Raw genomic sequence first — 20,651 nt, forward strand, 5'->3', positions numbered from 1 at the left:
GAGCGAGCAGTGGGAGGGGTCCTCAGGCCCCTCTTTGGGAGCTTGAGGCTGTGAGACTCATTTGTGTGTGAGTCCTGAACATTTGTGAGTGGGAGGTCTGGGCTTGAGGCCACTCCTCAGCACGGCAGACTTCATCGTCCCCAAGGCCAGGCAGTCCCTTCCATAGGACTGCCGTCTGGATGGGGTTGAAGGGTCCTGGTTAGGATGAGGGAACCCTGTGTTATGGCTAACGGGGGTCTCTGATAGAAAGGGCCAAGGCTCTTCCTTCCATCTTCCCCTCATCTCTGCCTCCCTTTGGCCAGTCCATGCTATTTGTGTGGCCAGCAGGGCAGTGTGTGAGCATGTATGCCTGTGTCTGTATGTTTCTGTGAGTGTGTGTGTGAACCTGCATGAGAGTGTGTTGTTTGTGGTATTTCCCCGTCTGTGACTTTCAGAGATAGAATCTACCCTCTCCTTTGCCCTGTATTTCTCCCCCCCTCCAGATGTGCAGTGCCACCACCAACCTGCATACTGCTGGGCCCTGAGTCCTTTGGGGATGAGGGCGGGGGCACAGACCAGAACTTTGCCTGGATGAGAAGGGGTTCTTGGGTTTCCTCAGTGGGCTGACCTTTGGAGGTATGGAGCAGGAGTGGGTAGAGAGGTTTCTTCCCCGAAATAGGCTGGCTAAGCCCCTGGGGGCATGGGGCAGAGAGTTGGGGCAATGCCTGGGGCCCCTGAGTGCAAATAGAAAGTTAATTTGGGCAGAAGCTGGTCTGCTTTCAGTCTTGCTGCCCTCCTGCCGGCTCTATTTATACAGATTCAGCTCTGTGGCCTGGCATCACCTATTTATAGCCCAGAAGCAGCATAGCCACACCCCCTGTATAGAGGAGGAGGGTGAGGGGCAGAAGAAGGGGCAGGGAACTCCCAGCTATAGGAGCCAGGGCTAAGGGTCCCTAGGTGCCCACAGCCTCCTTGTGTGGGCCTGGCACTGATGGGCTGGAATCCACCCAGACTCCCTACCTTCTTCCCAGCCTGGACTGTGTGGTCCGACTTCTGATCTCCCTTCCCCCCATCAATCTAGGGTTGAGTGGATCGGTCTAGACCCTACAGACTCATCATTAATTAGCTCATTAAATGGTTGAAAGGAAGGGGAAGAGCCTGGCAGGGCTGTTTCTGAAACAGCTGTGGCTGTAATTAGATGGACGGGTGGTGGGCTATTATTTATTCCTGTTATGATTACTCTGGGATGGGCTCCTCTGATTGGTGGCTTGGCAGGGAAGGCTTCCTCCTCTCCTAACCACCCATCAGCCTTTAGCATTGTTGGTGCCCGCCTGCCTGGGAGGGCCTGCGGGTGTGCCAGAGAAGTGGGTGGCTTTGTCCACTATAGTTATCTGTTACGGGCTTCTCAGCCCGCTGCCCCCCACACCACACAGCACTGCCCTGGGTTCCAGCAACAGGCGTTTTAGTGAGGGGCCTGCTAAAGTACCCACGGGCCTGGGATGCCCCATGCCCTTGTGGCCTGCCTCAGCTGAACTGTCTCAGCGTCCAGGAATGTAGACTTCCCTGCCAGTCTTAGCTCAGACTGGCATGAAGCTTGGGGTGCCAAGTGGCACCAGATTGGGTAGGCGGGAGGCTGGGGCCAGGGGCCAGGGATGTGAACAAATTGGAAGGGTAGGTGGTAGGGAGCACCGGGGCTAGGGCTTCTCCCAATATAGTGTGTTTTGTAGGAGTCTTCTAGCACCTGGTGTGGCCAGGAGTTCTGCCAGCCAGGCTTAGGTGCCTATGGACACACCTGCCACTGTGCACACTTCTGGTGCCTCTGGCTACATTTTCTGGCTCTCAAGTACCCTCCCCCTTCCATGCACTCTCACTTCCTGGGCAGGACTGGACTTGTGTCTACTGGGAATGTGCTTGACTGAGGCTAGGCCCATTGGCCTAGGCTTGGCTACATTCCATGGGAGATGTAGGAGCAGGAAGATGTCAGGTCAGAGGGTGTGTTTGTCAAAAAGAAGTTGGTGGCCGCCCCCACTGTTGGAGCCAGGAAGCAAATTCTGGTCCCTGCAGGGACATCTGTCTGATTCACGGTCTTCCCCTGTCCCCTGTTGTAGAACTTTTTTGTGATCTTGGAAGCTGCTGCCTTCCATCCGAGGGGCAGATACAGGGTGATGGGCACAGGTTGGTTGGTGGGACAAGGGTGTCCACGTTCTCTGAACAACCATCTCCATTTGCAGAGCACTTTAACGTGTGCTATCTTAGTGACTCTGCCAGCTCAGTGGCATTGTTCTCATTTCTCTAATGATAAAGCTAGAATCAAAGGTGAAGTGACTTCACCTGAAGATCTCATAGCTAGTAAAAAGAAGAGTTAGGCTAGTACTTGGATCTTGGGACTCACAAACCAGTGCTCTTCCACTCTGCCCTGCGCTATTGATCCCTGCCAGTGCCTATCTCAAGCACAGGCAGGGTCAGTCATGGACCTTGTGGACACTGAGTGCAGGTGGGGATGACCCTTTGGAGCCTGGGGTGAGCCTGCTAGTACCGTAGGTGAGGGCTGCCTGAGCCCTGCTGCCCTTCCAAGCGTTTTCTTTCTCCAAAGGCTGCATGTTGTGCCTGGGTCAGTCCACCTTCCTCCGCTTTAACCACCCGGCTGAAGCCAAGTGGATGAAAAGCATGATTCCTGCGGGGGGCCGGGCCCCGGGGCCCCCCTACAGTCCTGGCCCAGGTAGGTACCCGGTTGGGGCAGGAGGTTGGGTTGGTGGTACCCCCTGGGCAGTCTGCCTTGCCCACTCGTCATGCTTACAGTGTCAGGGCAGGACAATATTCATGATCTAGGCTTGCTGCCACCTGCCATGGGCCACTGGTAAAGAATGCCAGGCAGTCTGGCCAGTGGGAGAGATCCAAGAAGTGCTACTTGGCTGAAACTGGGGAATCATATGCTTGAGAGATGGAGGGCTCTGCCACTGCCCTGGAAGATGCCACCTCAGTGTCTGGGACCCTGACCCTCTTGTGTCACCGCCAGGGAGCCTCACCCTGAATGGGCAGAAGGAAGCATTAGGCTGAACTCCTGTAAGCTCTGGTGGATCTTACCTGCTGGTAATCATATCCTTGGGCCCTGCCCCACCCCCAGGCCATGCCATGCCAGCTGATGACTCAGTGGAGCAGCTGCAATTTGTGTGTGAATTATTGATTCCCAGAGGAGAGTTGGTGATTGTCCACGTATGTCAAGTAGACGTAGCAGGGTAGCGTCAGTGACTTCAATGGATAGCCTGGGGATCTGAAGAAAGATGGGTAGTCACTGGGATCACCACTATCCATAGTAACCCCTCTGACTGGTCCTCCAACACAGTTCCCATAATTTTGGACCCAAACTCAGTCTCGCAAAGGCTTTTCCTTCTCCTCCATCCCCCACCTCCCGTCTTTTCTAGCCCCTTGGGAGCTAAGAAGCCTGGGCTCCCAGTCTACTCCTTGGTTAGCTTTATCCTGACCCCACCCTAGCTTTGTCATGCCACTCTGTCAGCTGTTTGGGGCAGTGGTTCCAGAGACTCCTGGTTGGTTGACTAGGGCTGGGGCAGGGCAAAGGCTTTTGCTGGTGTGGCTTAATGGGCTAATTGGAGGCACTGAACTGCACCTAGTTGCTGGCCAGCCTGGCTTCCAAGAACCCGCCATCAGTGCCAGGCCCTTCCCTAACCTCTGAATGGATAAAATATTGCAGCACTCACTTCTTGCCCAGCCTTGGAGGCTTTGTGTGTTTTTTGCCCTGGATCTCTGCTGCGTTGGGAGGCCCGATGTCCTATTAGACTGGGACAGCCCTGGAACTTTTGGCCAGCTCCGTAGCATGTCATCCCTTTTGCAGAATGTTCACCTGCTCTCCTGAAGAACAGGTTCAGGAGGTTGGGGAAACCGAGGCAGGGAGAAATGTAGTCCTGGGGTGAGTCAGCAACAACTAGGCCTAGAAGAGCCTGGCATTATCCCCAAGTCTGTCCTAAGTCACAAAATGTTCGAGCCAGAAGATCTCTGCCCATCCTCTTTCTTTACAGAAGTGGAAACTGAGGGCAAGGTGACCTGGGCAAGGTTGCACAGCAGGTCAGTGGCAGAGCTGGCTCCAGAACCCAGATCTCCTGGCTTCTTCTCCAGAGTCTTTGCAGCCCAACTCTGTTAGGAGGAGGTGGGGTAGTGCCTTTGCTGTTACGCAACTCCCCAAAGTCGAAGACCAGGGCCCGAGGCATCTTTGCATTTTCCTTTAGCAGAATCAGAAAGCCTGGTGAATGGGAACCACACTCCACAGTCTGTAGCCCGGGGACCCTCGGCCTGTGCCAGCCACAGTTCCCTGGTGAGCTCTATTGAGAAGGACCTGCAGGAAATCATGGATTCACTGGTGCTAGAGGAACCTGGAGCTGCTGGAAAGAAGCCTGCCACAACTTGCCCACTGTCGCCGATGGCTAACGGTGGTCGCTACCTGCTGTCCCCCCCAACCAGCCCTGGTGCCATGTCTGTGGGCTCCAGCTATGAGAACACCTCTCCAGCCTTCTCTCCACTTTCCTCACCAGCCAGCAGTGGAAGCTGTGCCAGCCACTCACCCAGTGGTCAGGAGCCAGCGCCTTCCATGCCCCCAATGGTGCCTGCCCGTTCCTCCAGCTACCATCTGGCCCTGCAGCCCCCACACTCTCGACCTAGTGGTGCCCGCTCTTCTGAGAGCCCCCGGCCGGGCAGGAAGGGGTGTCATGAAAGGCCTCCCAGCCCTGGCCTCCGGGGTCTGCTGACAGACAGCCCTGCAGCTACCGTCTTGGCGGAGGCCCGCAGAACCACTGAGAGCCCCCGGCTGTGCGGGCAGCTGCCTCTGGTGGCTATCAGCCTGAGTGAATGCCCAGCTTCCAGTGCCCACAGCCAACCCACCAGCATTCCTAGCAGCCCCAAGTTCCAGCCTCCAGTCCCTGCTCCCCGAAACAAGATTGGCACACTTCAGGACCGCCCTCCCAGCCCTTTCCGTGAGCTGCCAGTCACTGAGCGAGTGTTGACAACCAGCCCCTCACGCCAGCTGGTGGGCCGAACATTTTCAGATGGGTCAGCTACCCACACCCTGCAGCCTCCTGAGAGTCCCTACCTGGGCCGGCGGGGCCTGGAGAGTATGCGAGAACTCCCTCCCTTGAGCCCAGCTTTATCTAGACGAGCTCTTTCCCCCATGCCCTCCCGGAATACCCCAGATCCCAAACTAACCAGGGAAGTGGCAGAGAGTCCCCGATCCCGGCGCTGGGCAGCCCATGGGACTTCACCAGAAGACTTTTCCCTGACACTGGGGGTGCGGGGCCGCAGGACACGGAGCCCTTCACCCACATTTGGCGAGTCCCTCGCACCCCGCAAGAGCAACTTCAGTGGCAGGCTGAGCCCAGCCTATAGTCTGGGTTCTTTGACTGGGGCTTCACCCCGCCAGAGCCCCCGTGCCCAGAGGAAGCTGTCCAGCGGGGACTTACGCGTGCCTGTCACTCGAGAGCGGAAAAATAGCATCACAGAGATCAGTGATAATGAGGATGACCTCCTGGAGTACCACCGGCGGCAGCGCCAAGAGCGGCTTCGCGAGCAGGAGATGGAGAGGCTGGTGAGCAGAGGCCAGGGAGGCTGCTGACATCCACAGCAGGCTGTCTGCCAGGGTGTGGGCAGGCCAGCTGGCAGAGTGGGAGGGGCCCATGGACAGGGCCTGGGCTTCTCAAGCTTCCCCACTTCCAGGATACACTGTAATGACCATTATCTCAAGGTTCTGGTGCCCTAAAGAACTTTCTTTGAAGTCTCTAAGGCTTTATTTTAAATTCATGCTAATTTTGCATTTATTCTGTAACATAGCATTGGTTTCAATGTACAAATTAGGTTTTATATTATTTACCTGAATACAGTGACGGTCTGGGAAAACAGGCCTTGCACCTCTCAGTTTGAGAAGCAGGTCTTAATGATGAGAAGGCTGAGGCTCAGACGGCAGAATGGGTTTGTCCAAGGTCACACAGCAAGTTCTGGCAGAGCTGGAATTGGAACCCAAATCTCCTGTCTTTTCAAGTCTTGTTCTTTGGAAAAGGCCTTGGTCCTTCTTTCTTCCTTTACTTTGGCATCTAAAAACGGGTGGGAGCTGCTCACCCTGGCATACGCAGGATCATCTGGGAATGTAGGTGTCAGGGAAAAGGAAGAGAACAGGAAGGGCAGTCCCTGGCCTGCTCTGGGCCAGCCTGTGTGATTGTGATAGTGCATTGGTGTGCACTTGGGGGCTGGGCGTGGCTTTGGGCAGTTGTCCTGGAGATGGCATCTGAGCTGGGTGGGGGCTGGGCTTCCCCAGATGACACAGGGAGCTCTAGGGGCTCTGGCTAGTGTGTACACACTTCAGCACATGTACAGAATGGATTTTGCCCTTTCTCCCGTGTGAGCATGAGAACGGGTTTTCCCTGGGATTGGTTTGAAGAAGAGAATCAGAATAGAGGAGGTTTGTCTGGAAACCCTTTCAGAAGCGGTAGAGACAGCTTTGGCTGAGGTGAGGGTGTCAGTGTGTTTGTGTTGGGTAGGGGAGAGATGGGGCAGGATTGACAGTCTTCTGTGGCTAATCTTCCCTTCACTGCCTAGATGACAAAGCTTGGCCCACCCTGGCGGCTCATCCTGGAGAAGGGGCAGTGAGCCTAGCACAGGCAGAATGGTGGGCCCACCCAGCCTCCCCTAGTTCCTCCACTCAGCCTCCCCACCCCCACACAGGAGCACACACCTTACCACCAGCCCTGACCTGCCCCACCTGCCACTTTAAATCTTGGAGGCTGCCTGCCTTGCCCCTCCTACCTCAACCAGGCTGCTTATCTGGGTCCTGGGGTAGGGGTGGGTGCACTGGCCCAGCCTCCTGGGTGCTGAGGCTCTGTTCCTGGTTGTTTTTGTTTGTTTGTTTGTTTTGTTTTTTTGCCATGGAACTGGGCAGGCAACAGGAGGGAAGCGGGGTAAGTGCTTGAGGGGTCATGGCCAAACTGTACATGGTGAGAGACATCTGAGTTTGAGGGACCCTGGAGAGCCATGGGAGTCTGGGGTGTTATGAATGGGAGGTGGGGACACAGACCCATAGTTTGTACTCTGGGTACCCCTCTCTCCGAGGCCCCTAGTGGTACCGGTGGGCTGTGTGTAGCGCAGGGGCAGAGTAAGTGGCAGGGCCATAAAGCACACAGAGGGGCCTGGGCATTTAAGTGCTGGCAGCAGCCCACCCTGCTGGGAAGGAGGCAGGACCCAAGGGCTGCCTGAAAGAGAACTGGAGTTGAGGCAGAGATGAGGCCCACGTCCCAGGTCTGCCTGGCAGGGTGTATACATGCCGAGCACATCTTTGTGTGAACTGTGTCAGGTCCCTGTGGGTCCGTGGGTCTGTTTTCCAGTCCTGTGTGTCGATGCCAAGCTGTCTGTATGCTAAACTATGTGGATCTGTGTGGGTGTGCGTCAGTGTGCATCTGTGCAAATCAGGGCTGTGTCTTTGTGTGTACCTGCCTGTTAATACAGCCTTAGGGTACGTGTTGTCTCCCTGTGTGTCAGTGCTGGTGCGTGTGGGTGTCTGTGTGTGCCCTCGTGTCGCGGGTTTTCATGTATGCATGTCAGCACGCGAGCACCTGAGTGTTTGTCGCGTCTCACTCTGGTCTTTAGTCTGCCCACCAGTATGTGTTCCCATGTGGGTGGGCTGTGTCTCTATGTCACGAGGAAGTCCACCGTAGGATAGAATGAGAAGGGAAAGGAAACAGGAAGACGGGAGGGGCTAGCCATGTGGGCAGGTAGCACAACAGCCTTCTTGGGCACTTTCCTTCCCTCTGCCTCCTCAGACCTTGGAGTTGGGGTTCTCCTGGCTTGATTCTGAGTCTCAAGCCCCTAGTATCCTAGTTCTCTCTCCTGACAGGACACTGTGCCTGGCTGGCTCTAATCCCACCAGTACCCTGTCTCCTACCCCTCATGCCCTGCTCTGTCCACCCTTCCTAGGAACGCCAGCGCCTGGAGACCATCCTGAACCTGTGTGCTGAGTACAGCCGGGCTGACGGGGGACCTGAGGCCGGCGAGCTGCCCAGCATTGGGGAGGCCACAGCAGCATTGGCATTGGCAGGCCGGAGACCCTCACGAGGCCTTTCAGGGGTTATTGGGGCCTCTGGGCGGAGCAGTGAGGATCCTGGAAGTGCCACGCAACGCCTGTGGGAGAGTGTGGAACGCTCAGATGAGGAAAATCTTAAGGAGGAGTGCAGTAGCACTGAGAGCACCCAGCAGGAGGTGGGGTGTGTGTGTGTGTGTGTCATGTACTCTCACAGTGAGGGGGGTGAGGGCGGCCCTGCTAGGAGGCAGAGGAGGCAGGCATGGGTGGTAGAAGCCAAGGCCCAGGGAGGGGGAAGTAACTGAAGGATCAAGTTTGGGAAGAAATCAGGGATGAGAGGTGTAGAAATGAAGCAAGGAAGAGAGCGGTGTTGATGAGTTTGCCAAGCTGTAAATATGCTTTATGACCTGCCTTTCCTTGGGGCCCCACCCAGGCCTGGCACTCAGTGGTAAATCTTTATTTCATTTGAAAGAGCCCACATTGCTCCCCATGCAGGCAGGGGAATTTGTCTTCTATCTCAGTCTACCTGCCCCTTCCAAGTGTCCTGAGGAACGGGTACCCATTCTTAGTCTCACCCTGTAAGGCTCTACGCTTCCCCCGCTGACAGCTTGCCTCCCCTTCAGCATGAAGATGCACCCAGCTCCAAGCTCCAAGGAGAGGTGCTGGCCCTCGAAGAGGAGCGGGCTCAGGTGCTAGGGAGAGTGGAGCAGCTCAAGGTCCGTGTGAAGGAGCTGGATCAGCAGCTGCAGGAGTCGGCCCGAGAGGTGAGCCATGAAGGCCCTGGCTGGACTTTTCCCAGGCAGGGTGAAGCCCCCCAGTGTGGCCTGAGTCCAATTGCCTTGACTGGCCTTGATGTGGACCCTGATATTGCCCCCAGGCTGAAATGGAGCGGGCGCTGCTGCAGGGGGAGAAGGAGGCAGAACGGGCACTGCTGCAGAAGGAGCAGAAAGCAGCGGACCAGCTGCAGGAGAAGCTGGTGACCTTGGAGACGGGCATCCAAAAGGAGAGGGACAAGGTAACCAACACCTGGCCTGGCTCAGTACTGGGACCAGTGGCCTCGGAGAGAAGGAGAAATGCCTTATCTGGGGCCTTTTACCCCTTACCTCATCATCCATCCTGCAGACTGGGTGGTCTCTGTGCCCCTCCAGGGGCTGGGGCCTTGTCCTCTGTGGAAGGTACCAGCTTGGAGGACACTACGGACTGGGTTGACGTCTGGGGTCTCCTCTGTCTGGGTCTCTGTGCTACCTCTGGGTGCCTGGGTACCTGCCATTCTGGGCCCTTCAGGGCTGTTCTAGGAAGTACCAAGCCCTTCTTGGGCAGTGAGCACAGCCCGAGGGACTGGTGTTGGGGAGTGATTCAGGTCTGAGTCCCTCCATCTGGAGAAGGTCTCCTCCAAAGCATGCCTCAGGTGCTCAGGACGTGGTCTTTGGGAGATGGCCCTCAGGTCTCTGTTTCCTCTGAGCCGTCTGATCTGCAGCCTCCCATCCCATATGGTCCCAGCTCCTACCCCTGCCCCTTTCAGATTTTGTGCCAGCCTGCAGGGGCCGCTCCATCCCACAGGGGCCGTGTCAGCCATGCTCAAGATGCCCAACACGTGCCAAAAGCTCTGAAGTGGAGAGGGGCCATGTATTTCTGGACTTGACAGTATTTTTCCAAGAATTCATTTTCCTTCTGGATTTTTTCGAGAGTGTTTTTCTCCTCCCCCTCAATTTTGAAGCTCTTAAAAATTCTTTGACAACCCCCCTTTTTTTTGAGCTTTGGCTCTGGCCCCCAAACCACACTCCCAAATTCTGTGCCAAGTTAACTTCATGCTTACCAAACAGGCCTGCACTAACGCCCCCTCTAATCACTACCTGGGCTCTCCGCATGCCCCTAACTGCCAGTGCCACCCAGGCAGGGCTAAGCCATGTCTGCTTTTGTACTAACTCCATGGGCACCTCTGTGCCCATGGCCTCTCCCCTCTAATGCTGCTTTCTTCCTTTCTTGGTGTGGGACCCCAGGGTTTTGATCAGAAAGGAATGGGCAGGGGGCATAGCTCAACTTTATGGGGCGTTAGCAGGATGGGTACAAGGTTGGGGGAAATACTTGCCTTAGGAGCTTCTCAGAGTGAAGAACTCCTCCCATCGGGAAAAGCCTGGGTGCTGCCTCCACAGACTGTTGGATGGGGAGGCCTACTGTCCTCCAGCCATCTGCCCATCTTCCCTTCAGAGCAGAGGGGTAAGGAGGTCCAGTTGTGGTGTCACGGCTTGTGGAGGCCTGGGACAGGGATATTGGCCACATAGTAGCTACCCTTCCTAGCTTCCCCTTGAGGCTTTCCAAATTCAGGTACCCCAAGCAGGTGGAAATGGGTAGCCTCTCCTCTTCTTCCGCCAGAGTTGTCCAGAACATAGGGTATTGTAAAGGCTGAGTGTTGGGACCCCAGGAACTGGCCTGATCAGATCCTCCACTCCAGGGATGGGGGTGGGGTGTTAAGGTGGGTGGGGGCAGGACTCAACATAGGGTCTTACTCCCCAGTGAAGCTCGGCATTTTATACGGAATCTGCCTAATTTCATTTCTCATTGACCTGGCATTGCCTGGAGGCTTGGACTTTGTCTTCTCTCTGGGCCCAGTTATTTGAGGTGGTGGCCGTGGTCTCCGGGTCTCACTCAGCATCCCTCCCCAGCCCCCAGCCCATGGCCCCACTCTGGCTTTGGAATCAGTAGTCACAGTCTCTCTTCTGCCTGTTCTGCGGGGTGACTCACCAGCTCCGCTCCTCCCCTTCCTGCCCTCAGAGGTGTCATCTCGCCCCAGACAGAGCCATCCACCTCCTCTCTGTACCCACTCCTGGGGCTCCTATTACCATGGCAACGGCTGAACTAATTACAACCTTCATCCCGTTGAAATTCAGCCTGCTATGCCAGCACCCCACCCCCCACCCTGGGCAGGAGGGAGGGAGACCAAGGTGGTGGGCTGGGGTCCCCTCTTCTGCACTGCTGTAGCTTTAATGTCCTCAGCTCCTGATTCAAACCCAACCTCTGGATTTAACTCTCACTATCTCTACCCTTTTTCCCAGGGTGAAATTTTGGTCTCTGGGCAGTGGCAGAGGGGGAGATAGGAGAGCAAGAGGCTCTGTGCTGGTGATGTGGAACCACTTTTGGCCTTGGCTGGTTTGGAGAGAAAACAGAGGGCCTTTTCTGAGGGCCTACCCAAACGTTTCTAGGGACTCCAAGAGACCAAAATTCCTGCCTGGGTCCTACACTCCTGCCCTTGGTGCCCCATCCCCTGCATCTCTGAGTCCTGTCTCACACGCAGCCTCTTGCTTTTCCCACTCTTCACTCTTCCCTCGTCATTTCCCCTTTCTACTCTTTCTTTCTCCTCTTCCTGTTTTTCTCCTATTTTAGTCCTCATCTTTTTTTCTCTTCTGTCCCACCCCCATGTCTCTCGCTCCTGCCCTCCCGACCCTGCCCCGCCCTGTCGCCCTTGCTGCCTGCGGGGCCGGAGTTGAGGAGTGTGTGTTCTGTTTCTCCCCTGTGCTCCGCCCACCCCCTGCCCCTCCCGCCGACCAGGAGAGGGCGGAGCTGGCCACGGGACGGAGGCACCTGGAGGCCCGCCAGGCGCTCTACGCTGAGCTCCAGACGCAGCTCGATAACTGCCCCGAGTCAGTGCGGGAACAGTTACAGGAGCAGCTGAGAAGGGTCAGTTTCACCAGCCCCCCTTCCTCGGCCTGAGGGCCACCTGCCCAGAAAAGAGGAGAGCGGTGGGACAGGACCACTGGGCCCTGCAGTACCTGCTGGGCACCAGGGTCGGTGCTGTGGTTTGGAGGGGACAGGGAAGGATTGGGGGGGATCTGTTTTCTTCTTTCTGTTTCTCCAGGCAGTGATGCCCATGACAGGGACAAAGCCAAGCGGAGGAAAGGGGGTTGGGTGGGGTCAGGTCCCTTCCCCACTTTCCCTGGGTCGGGCCCCCAAAACTCACATCTCTGTGGCTTGGCCTTCCAAGCCCAGAGTGGTATTTCGAGCACGACCCAACCCCCTTTGTCATTGTCATTGAAGGAGGCAGAGGATCTGGAAACGGAGACAAAGCTCTTTGAGGACTTGGAGTTCCAGCAGCTGGAGCGGGAGAGCCGCCTGGAGGAGGAGCGGGAGCTGGCGGGGCAGGGGCTGCTCCGCAGCAAGGCTGAGCTGCTCCATAGCATCGCTCAGCGGAAGGTGGGCCCCACCCCATCCCCTGCCGTCTGGTATACTTGCTGGCCGAGGCTGGAGGCCAGCGACTGGGTCTGAACCCCAGTTGATGACCTCATGAAAGTTAACTTCACCTATCAGAGTCTGTTTCCTCGTCATACAGTGAGAACAATACCAGGCGATTGTGAGAATTAAACAAGATAATGTATGTGAAGACACGTAGAATATGATCATAGTAAGCACTCAGCAAACAATAGCTATTGTTATGAAGCCCTGACTCCCCTGATCTTCCAGTGGAAAGTGGATTGGGCTCACATTTGGAGCTGGGCAAGGAAGTGAAAGATAGAAATGGAGGAGGAGGAGGCTTGAGAGGAGGCTTGCTCCCACCTTTGTAGAGCTGTGGTGGAGGTGCACACAGAGACCTGAGATCTGGATGTTAGAGCCAGCCAGGGAGCTTAGAAGGGACATCACCTGGGTTCCAGCCTTGGCTCAGCGCTTGCTCAGCTGAGCCATAAAATAGGGGGATTGGGTCTTGTATCTTGGCCAGTCCTGGAGCTCCAGATACTGTGGTTCTCCTGATCTCAGCTGGAGCAGGAGAGGGTGATGGGCAGGGATATGTGTGTGTGTGAGGGTGGGAAGTAAAGTTGAGAGGAAACTGTTACACGAAGGTAAGGAAGATATTGGGAAGGAGAATGGGAGGATGGCTCAGGTGGCTCACTTGCCTGTGGCTGAGACCTGTGGGTTCATGTGCACACGTGCGTGCTTGTGCATTTTACCCGGCTACAGTGAGTGGATGAGAGGTGAGGGCAGTGAGGCCGGGTAGGGGTGTCAAAAAGTGGTGAATTGAGTGCTTGATGGCCATCCTGGGCTGGTGGTAAGTGGGGCGCCGCTCGACCTCCACCTGAGTTCAGATTCCTTACTTCTCTCCCTGACAAATGTATACACTTCCAGATGTGAGGCAGGTGAAAAGAAGAAAACTAGTATTTCCCAAGCACATGGGTATGTGCCAGGAGGCTTCCTTGGGCTTCCTTGGGTTATCTCAAGCTGAGCTTAGGATGGTCTCCTAAAATCAGCACTTTTGTTTTTTAAACTTTTATTTATTTAAGTGTGTTCCAGGACCCATCAGCTCAAAGTCAAGTAGCTGTTTCAATCTAGTTGTGGAGGGCGCAGCTCATAGTGGCCCATGCGGGGATCAAACCGGCAACCTTGTTGTTAAGAGCACCGCGCTCTAACCAACTGAGCTAACCGGCCGCCCCAAGCTAGCACTTAGCCTCATTTATATACAAAGAAACCAGAGCTCAGGGAAGCCACAGATTTGCCTAAAACCTCCCAGCTTACATGCTGCAGAGCCAGAATTGAAACCCAGGCCTGCCTGGCTTAAAAGCCTCTGTTCCTTCCACCCTCTACTGTCCTCGGTTAAGAGCTGGCACTACTCTGGTTTCTTCTTTCTTTCTGGAGAGAATGCATCAGGGAAGCTTTAGATCAGCCAATACCATCCGTTCGACATCCTGGTGGGTATAAGGTCCAAGTAGTTTGAGAGAGGTCGGTACTGTTCCCTCCTCCCTACCCCACCCTGGCCCCTGGGAAACTGGAGCTCAGCCATTGAGAACCAGGGGTCATATTCCTCTCCATGCTCCTCATGAGCCTTGCTCAACTGCCATCCCCTGGCCCCCAGTGTTCCACCCACCCCAGTGTCTGTCTGCCCTGGTGCCCTGTGGAGGCCAACAGATCTGGTTCTAATCCTAGGTCTACCACTTACTAAGCCGCCTTAAACCACCTACCGTGTTTCCCCGAAAATAAGACCTAGGTGGGCCATCAGCTCTAATGTGTCTTGTGGAGCAAAAATTAATATAAGACCCGGTCTTATTTTAATATAGAACCAGGTATAATATGATATAATGTAACATAATATAATACTAGGATTAGATTAATTTTTGCCCCCAAAGAGGCATTAGAGCTGATGGTCCGGCTAGGTCTTATTTTCGGGGAAACACGGTAAATATGGCAATGTTCTTATCAGTAAAGTGGGCATAAAGGCACCTGCCTCATAAGATGGTTAAAAGAGGTAACAAATACAAACGATGTAGCAGAGTTCTGGGGTCCTAATAAGTTCTCAATAAACTATAAATGGCAGATCTTGGCCTGTTTCAATCTTTTTTGGGGGACTAACCCCAGATTTAGGACAGCTTCCTTCTTACCTCTGTCCTCTCCCATATCATGCTCTTAAGAATGGTGGTTTAAGGCCACCTCTTTCAGGAAGCCCTCGCAGGATTAACCCAGTCCATTTTCTCCAGCCCCCATCCTTTTAATTACCTTTCAGCATACGATTGCTGAGCCAGGCACTGTGCTAAGCCCTATTGGGGATATGGAGACAGAAAAGACACTGGACCTGCTCTTGGCTTTGATAGCCTAAGTCAGATGGTAGTGATGGAGACGTACATTCACAAGTAACAGTAACACCAGGCAAATGGTGACACAGAATAATTTGAGCACAGAAGGAGGAGCAAAAAAATTGAGTAGTGATCAAAGAAAATGTTAGAGGGAAGCTAGCATTTGGTCTGCTTTTGGAGGGTAAGTAAATTCTCGATGGGTGGAGAATACAGAGACAGCTCTCCTGGGCTGAGGGAACAGTTTAAGAAAGGCCTGAGAGCTTACAGTTACACAGCGGTGTGCATAACATGGCCAAAATGAGAGGAGATGGAGGGCTCAGGTGGGAGGGGAGCTGAAAAATGTGGACCCGGTTCCAGGACCCCCTGACTGCCGGCTTAGGAGTTTGTGCTTTAGCCTGTGAAGAATGAGGAGACACTGAAAGATTTTCAGCAGATAAGTGATCTAACCTTACTTGTGGATTTTTTAAAAATTATTTAAGTAACATATGTTCTTTTTAGAAAGATTAGAAAATTCAGGTAAGCAAGCAAACGAAAACCAACCTTGAAGGCCATTTTAGGAAGGTATTTGTGGCAGTGTGGAATGGATCAGAAAGTTGAGGGAGTTGGAAGTAGGAAGCTGGTGAAAAAGTGCAGGCTTGGAAAGCAGAGGGCCTGGATTTGGGTGTGGCCGAGGAGGTCGGGTGCCGCGAATAGGGCAGGTGGAGAACTGTTCAGTATCTCTGGGATTCTGGACATGTTACTGTGGAGGTGGAGGGAAGGGAGATTTGGGAACTGGGGTTCTGGCTGGTGTGCCTGCTAGCCCAGGGGTCACTGGTTGAGGGAGGGGTGAGAGAAGGAGCTGACCTTAGCAGCCTGAGTTTTCTGGGGGTGAGTTGAGGCCAAGCAGAAGAGCTGGTTGATTTCCTTCATCTAAGCCCAGGGTGTCTGGGCAGGAGAGACAGCCAAGCCTCACTTTGAGCTCAGCCATCTCCCCAGGGCCTGCCTGACCATCCCCATCTCCTTCAGGAGCGCCTGGCAGTCCTGGACAGTCAGGCTGGGCAGATCCGGGCTCAGGCTGTGCAAGAGTCTGAGCGCCTGGCCCGGGACAAGAACGCTTCCCTGCAGCTGCTGCAGAAGGTAGCCCAGCCGGGTGGTGGGGGGGGGGGGTGGGGAGGTTTGTTGGGATTGGGAGGGGAGTGCAGGATTCCTCTTTTACTTGGCCTCCATTGCTATCACCCTCACTCCTTTCTGATTCTTTACCCTTTGGGCTTGCAGGAGAAGGAGAAACTGACTATGTTGGAAAGAAGATACATCTCACTCACTGGGGGCAGGCCTTTTCCGAAGACCACATCAACCCTCAAAGAGGTAACATGGTTGGGTCAATCCCAGCCTCAGGCCCACGGGGGTCTCCTGGGAGGCTCTGGAGCAACATGGGGCACTTTCACCTCAATGGTTGAGCTTGAGTTTGGGGACATTTTCCTAAATTGGAGGGACATGAGTAGGAATGGTCCTGAAATCTGGAATTTGACCTGCTATGGCTACCAGCTGCTTTTTAGTTACTTTTCTGGGTCCCAGGAGCCCACCGATCCTACCATTTTGGGTGACTGAGTACATCGTGAGGAGGATGGGCTGTTCAGAGGTTTGTAAATCGCCAGGACTCAGGGGAGTATAGAGATCTAGGGGTCCTGATCTTGGAGCTCCCAGGACTTCAGTGTAGAACTAGGCTCTTGGCTCAGCGGTGGGCATTAAGGCCCCTTAACCCATTCTTTCCTGAGTCTTCGCATGTGTGGTGCGTGAGGTCCAATGAGGACACGCCGAGTTTTCGGAGTACTTTCCCATCCTCCCTGCCTCACTACACAAGCAAATTAGGTTTGGGATTGGGTGGCTGGGCTGAGTATGAGGTCTGAGGCCCCTCACCACATACCCTCTCGATAGGCTGAACTGCTCATCTCTGAGTCCTTGGAGATGGGGCTAGGAACTGCAGCTCTGGAGCTGTTCTCAGGGTCTTCTCGGGCTGGCACATCCTCTGTCCCCTTAACCCCACCTGCTTCCACTCAGCTTTGCCCCAAAGCACAAGAGGTAATCATAGCTAACTTCCTGCTCTGCTGTGCCCACACTGCCTGTCTGCCTGCTTGCTGAGCTCCTGCCTACAGTTTTTCCCAAGGACCCAGCTGAAGAGTGTGTGACAATAATCCTCTGGCCAGAGTTTGCAAGTTTGAGTGAGTGTGCTGGTGTGCTGTAGGTTTCTGGGCAGCCCATAAAAAAAATTAGAGCATCAATTTGCATATTACTTTGCATGTATTCTGCATGCCATTTGTCAGTTCTCACAAACACTGGACCCTCCAGCTCATTTTCCTTTCCCATGACCCCTGGAGGTCAGTTGGCCTCTGGAGCCAGGTCAGGATGGTCAGTCTTCCTTTGGATAGGGCAGACTTAGGATCCTGTGCTTTGATTCAGCATGTATTTTGGATGTCTCACATTTCCTCACCACCTAGATAAGCTCAGTGTTCTAAGGATATGCTCATGGAATATGACAGTCCCTGTCCTCCCAACCCACAATCTAGCATCTTTCCAAGTCCTCAACCTTGGGTAGTGGGCCTGCTTTTCTGCCTGGGATTTTAGGTGCTCCTTGCCAAGGTCTCTTTTTCACAGACTACATGCTCAGGCCCTAGTGGTATCTCTACCTTCACCCCTTCCAGCCTCTGCCCCAGCAGATGGAGTACAAGGGGACACTTGGAAATGGTGTGACTGCATGTGTGTGCCTCACTAGGGATGCCCAAAGTATTGGAGACAGAAGAGTTCTCTTGGCGCTGGGTCCCGGTCTTTGGTAGGTTCTTGGAAGGCCCTCCCTAGGCTTCTTCGCATGCCCCCAGCCCAGGGTAAACCCAGGGATTGGCCCTCAGGGTCTGCCTGGGTAGATAGGACCTGGGTGCTAAGGCAACCTCAAAAGTGGAGGTCAAGAAGAGCATTTAGAGAACTTATTCTACCTGCCCTTTTTCGGTCCCCCTCACTCCCACAGCTGTCTACGGCCACAGTGGTCAGCCAAGCTCCACACCCCTGCTCTGGATTTGGTATGGAATGGAGTGATGGCTCTAGGGCATGGGGTGTGGGTATTGGATACTTGGTTGAGACCTGTCAACCTCTTTCAACCTCTGTCAACCTACCCCTCTTTTTCCTACTGGGCGTCCTAGAGTATGTGAGCCTGGCCGAGTTTCCCTAGCTATGCTCCCGCTCAGACCCCTATGCCTCTGCCGACTCCCACAGCGTGCCCACACAGCCCCTGCTTGACAGTGACCTACCAGCCACCTACTGACCCCCTATGCCCAAGGGCCTCCTTGTGGATGCCCTAGATTGCCCCTCAGGCCTGGGTTGGGGGACTGCAGGGTCTGTCTTCAACTGTGAGGGAGAAGGGCAGCTGGCGTAAGGGGGGTTGGGAGTGGTTCCCTCTTCTGCAGGGCCTCGGGAGCTTTCTTCAGCTTCTGACAGCTCAAGCAGGGGCAGGCTTTCTGCTGTAGCATGAGGGCATTGTGCTGAGAGGACTCTGGCTTTCCTGGGCTCTGCAAGCCTCCTCTGCTCTGGGCTTCCTGCTCTTGCTCTTCTTTTGCGCATGGGCAGGACCATTTCTTGGGTTCCAGTTCCATTAACCTCTTGTATTCCCTCCTGTGTCCCGGCCTTCCCCCAAGTACCTGACACTTGAGCAGCTAACGGCGATGTGGGGCCCCTCGCCCATGCCCACAGCCCCTGCGCCAGGCCCACCTCTCTGGGCCCCTGCTTCCTGGGACCTGGTTCCCACCACCTGCCTTCCTCCTGTGCTGCCCTCTTCTTCCTCCTTTGCTTCTATCATGCCTGCACCCAAGGTTGGTGATCCGTGTGTTCCTGCCGCCCCCAGCCCTCTACTGGTGTGGCTTTGTGTGTGTGTGTTTTGCCCCTGCTCACCCGACTTCCCATCTCTAGGCCAGCCCCAGGGGAATGCTCAGTGCCTGTGGGCGCTGGCTGACTGGGGCATCATGGTTGGCATAGCACATGTATGTGTTTTGAGAGTTGTGCCCTGACTATTTCTCTTTGCCCTTAGCACATTCACAGCAACAGTTTTTTCACTATTTTTCTCTTCCTTTTTATGCTCTCCTTTCTCCCGTACTCCTTCCCTTCTTCCCTCACCTTCCTGTCTATTTCCCTGATGATGGCCTTTCTTCGCCCTCCCTCCATTCTCCCGCTCTCTTCTCCCTTTCCTTCCTTCTTCCTCTTCTTTCCTTTCTCATTTCCTGACCTTTCCTCTCCTTCCTTCCCCTCCTATACTCTCCCTCCCTCCCCATGCTCTCCTCCAGCTGGAGAAGCTGCTGCCCCCTGCTGTAGACTTAGAGCAGTGGTACCAGGAACTGATGGCCGGGCTGGGGACTGGCCCCGTGGCAGCCTCCCCTCACTCCTCCCCCCCGCCTCTGCCTGCCAAAGCTTCCCGTCAGCTGCAGGTAACCCCTTCCTTTACTGCCCATCACTCCCATGTTCCTGCTCTCTTTTCTGGGTACCTTCTGCCAATCCATCAGTTATACATGCCACCTGATGTGATGGGGGAGGGTCAGTCCAGCCAAGGCAATAAGGGACCTCTGAGAGGGCAGTGAGGGTCTCCTCATAGGTAACCATCTTGATATTTTTGGCAGCTGGAGGGCCAGCTTCGTGAGTCCAAAGGTGACATGATTGACTGTCCAATGGAAGGGGGTTTGGGAGCAGTGGTCAGGTTGGGATCTGTTTGGTGTCTCGTGCTGGGCTAAACTGTGGCTCTGCTCTGTGCTTGGTAGCCCTCAACCCCAGAGCGTCTCACTCATTATGGGAGCCTGACACACTCTTGAGCTTGTTGAAGCTAGGACTAGTGTGTCCTGGGAGAACTGCCAGCATTTTGCTGTTGTGGTCTCCCCAGGGATGACACTTGGAGACTGGACAGAGAGGAGCAAAGACTTTGAAATGACAGTCCTGAGGACATGCCCAAGTCTCCTCAGAGTTGCCGTGGAGGGTATGGGCCTACTTGGGCCTGGAACAAGCTGCTGACCGTGGGGGTGGGGAAAGAGTATTTGGCTGGTCTTCTCCCCCAGGCTTCACCCCACTGACCTGCTGTAGTGCCTGAGACCTCGCCATTCAAGATTCATTCCTTGAGTGAGGGGATTGCGCCTCTAGGACCGTGATCTCAGCTAAAACTCATCCCATGTTCCCTTTGGGAGGAGTTGGGTAACGAGTGGTACCTCTCCTTTGACCTAGCTGGTTAGACATTTTTGTGTTTTGATTCATTTAATTGTCACCACAGGCCTTTGAGGTAGATATTGTTAACATTTTACATATCAGACACTGGGCTCAGAGAAGATAAGTAATCTCCTCAAGGCCCCTCAAGTAGGAAGGAGCAGAGCCTATGCCGAGCGTCACCCAACATGAGTGCTGTGAGCGAGCTTGGCAGTTATTTAGTCTAGCTCTACCCACTCCTTCTGCAGATAAGGAACCCAAGGCCTCGAGTGGGGAGGTGCATAGCCCAGGGTCACACAGCATGTTAATGGCAGAGCTTGGACCAGAGGCACCCCAGCCTCCAGGTGGTCTTCTGTACAACTCCGCCCAGCTGATGTTAACTCCTTGCCTGGGTCCATTTACAAGGTTCTTTCAAAATGCAGGGTTGGACCAGGGATTGGCCCAAGGAGCAACAGCCTGGAAAGGAGGCCTGACAGCTACCAATAACATGTCATTGGGTGGCCCAGGAGGCTCAGTGCTGTTTCCAGCTAGAGACAGGGGCCTGGAGCCAGAGCAATACCTTGGACTACAGCCAGCTTAGGTGACATGGGGGTGGTGGCAGTGAGGGAGCTGGAGTTCACCAGGCAGTACCTCTTCCCTCTAGGTTTACCGCTCCAAGATGGATGGTGAGGCCACCAGCCCCCTGCCCCGCACCCGCAGTGGCCCCCTCCCTTCTTCCTCTGGTTCTTCTTCCTCCTCCTCCCAGCTCAGCGTGGCTACCTTGGGCCGTAGCCCCTCCCCAAAGGTCTGAGGACAGCGGGTGGGCTGCTTGTGTAACAGGGTGGTGGTGGTAGGGTGATGGAGGCTGC

At 54.8% G+C, this 20,651-nt stretch overlaps 1 protein-coding gene across 36 annotated transcripts in view; it reads left to right on the top strand.

Moving 5' to 3' along the window:
* Positions 1–20,651, top strand: part of PHLDB1 (pleckstrin homology like domain family B member 1) — a 46,332-nt gene that overhangs the window by 12,245 nt on the left and 13,436 nt on the right. For 13 of the 36 annotated variants that reach the window (XM_081065040.1, XM_081065019.1, XM_081065030.1 and 10 more), the window contains 12 exons: positions 2,573–2,698; positions 4,221–5,569; positions 7,945–8,226; positions 8,671–8,811; positions 8,925–9,062; positions 11,594–11,722; positions 12,080–12,235; positions 15,604–15,714; positions 15,853–15,942; positions 16,513–16,656; positions 18,903–19,043; positions 20,447–20,587. In XM_081065040.1, coding sequence (XP_080921166.1) covers positions 2,573–2,698; positions 4,221–5,569; positions 7,945–8,226; positions 8,671–8,811; positions 8,925–9,062; positions 11,594–11,722; positions 12,080–12,235; positions 15,604–15,714; positions 15,853–15,942; positions 16,513–16,656; positions 18,903–19,043; positions 20,447–20,587 — 2,948 coding nt within the window. The remainder of the gene's footprint in view (positions 1–2,572; positions 2,699–4,220; positions 5,570–7,944; positions 8,227–8,670; positions 8,812–8,924; positions 9,063–11,593; positions 11,723–12,079; positions 12,236–15,603; positions 15,715–15,852; positions 15,943–16,512; positions 16,657–18,902; positions 19,044–20,446; positions 20,588–20,651) is intronic. The other 23 variants (XM_081065035.1, XM_081065032.1, XM_081065034.1 and 20 more) reach the window with 7 other exon arrangements.

This window comes from Rhinolophus hipposideros, assembly GCF_964194185.1.
Source record: "Rhinolophus hipposideros genome assembly, chromosome: 10".
NCBI classification, from domain to species: domain Eukaryota; kingdom Metazoa; phylum Chordata; class Mammalia; order Chiroptera; family Rhinolophidae; genus Rhinolophus; species Rhinolophus hipposideros.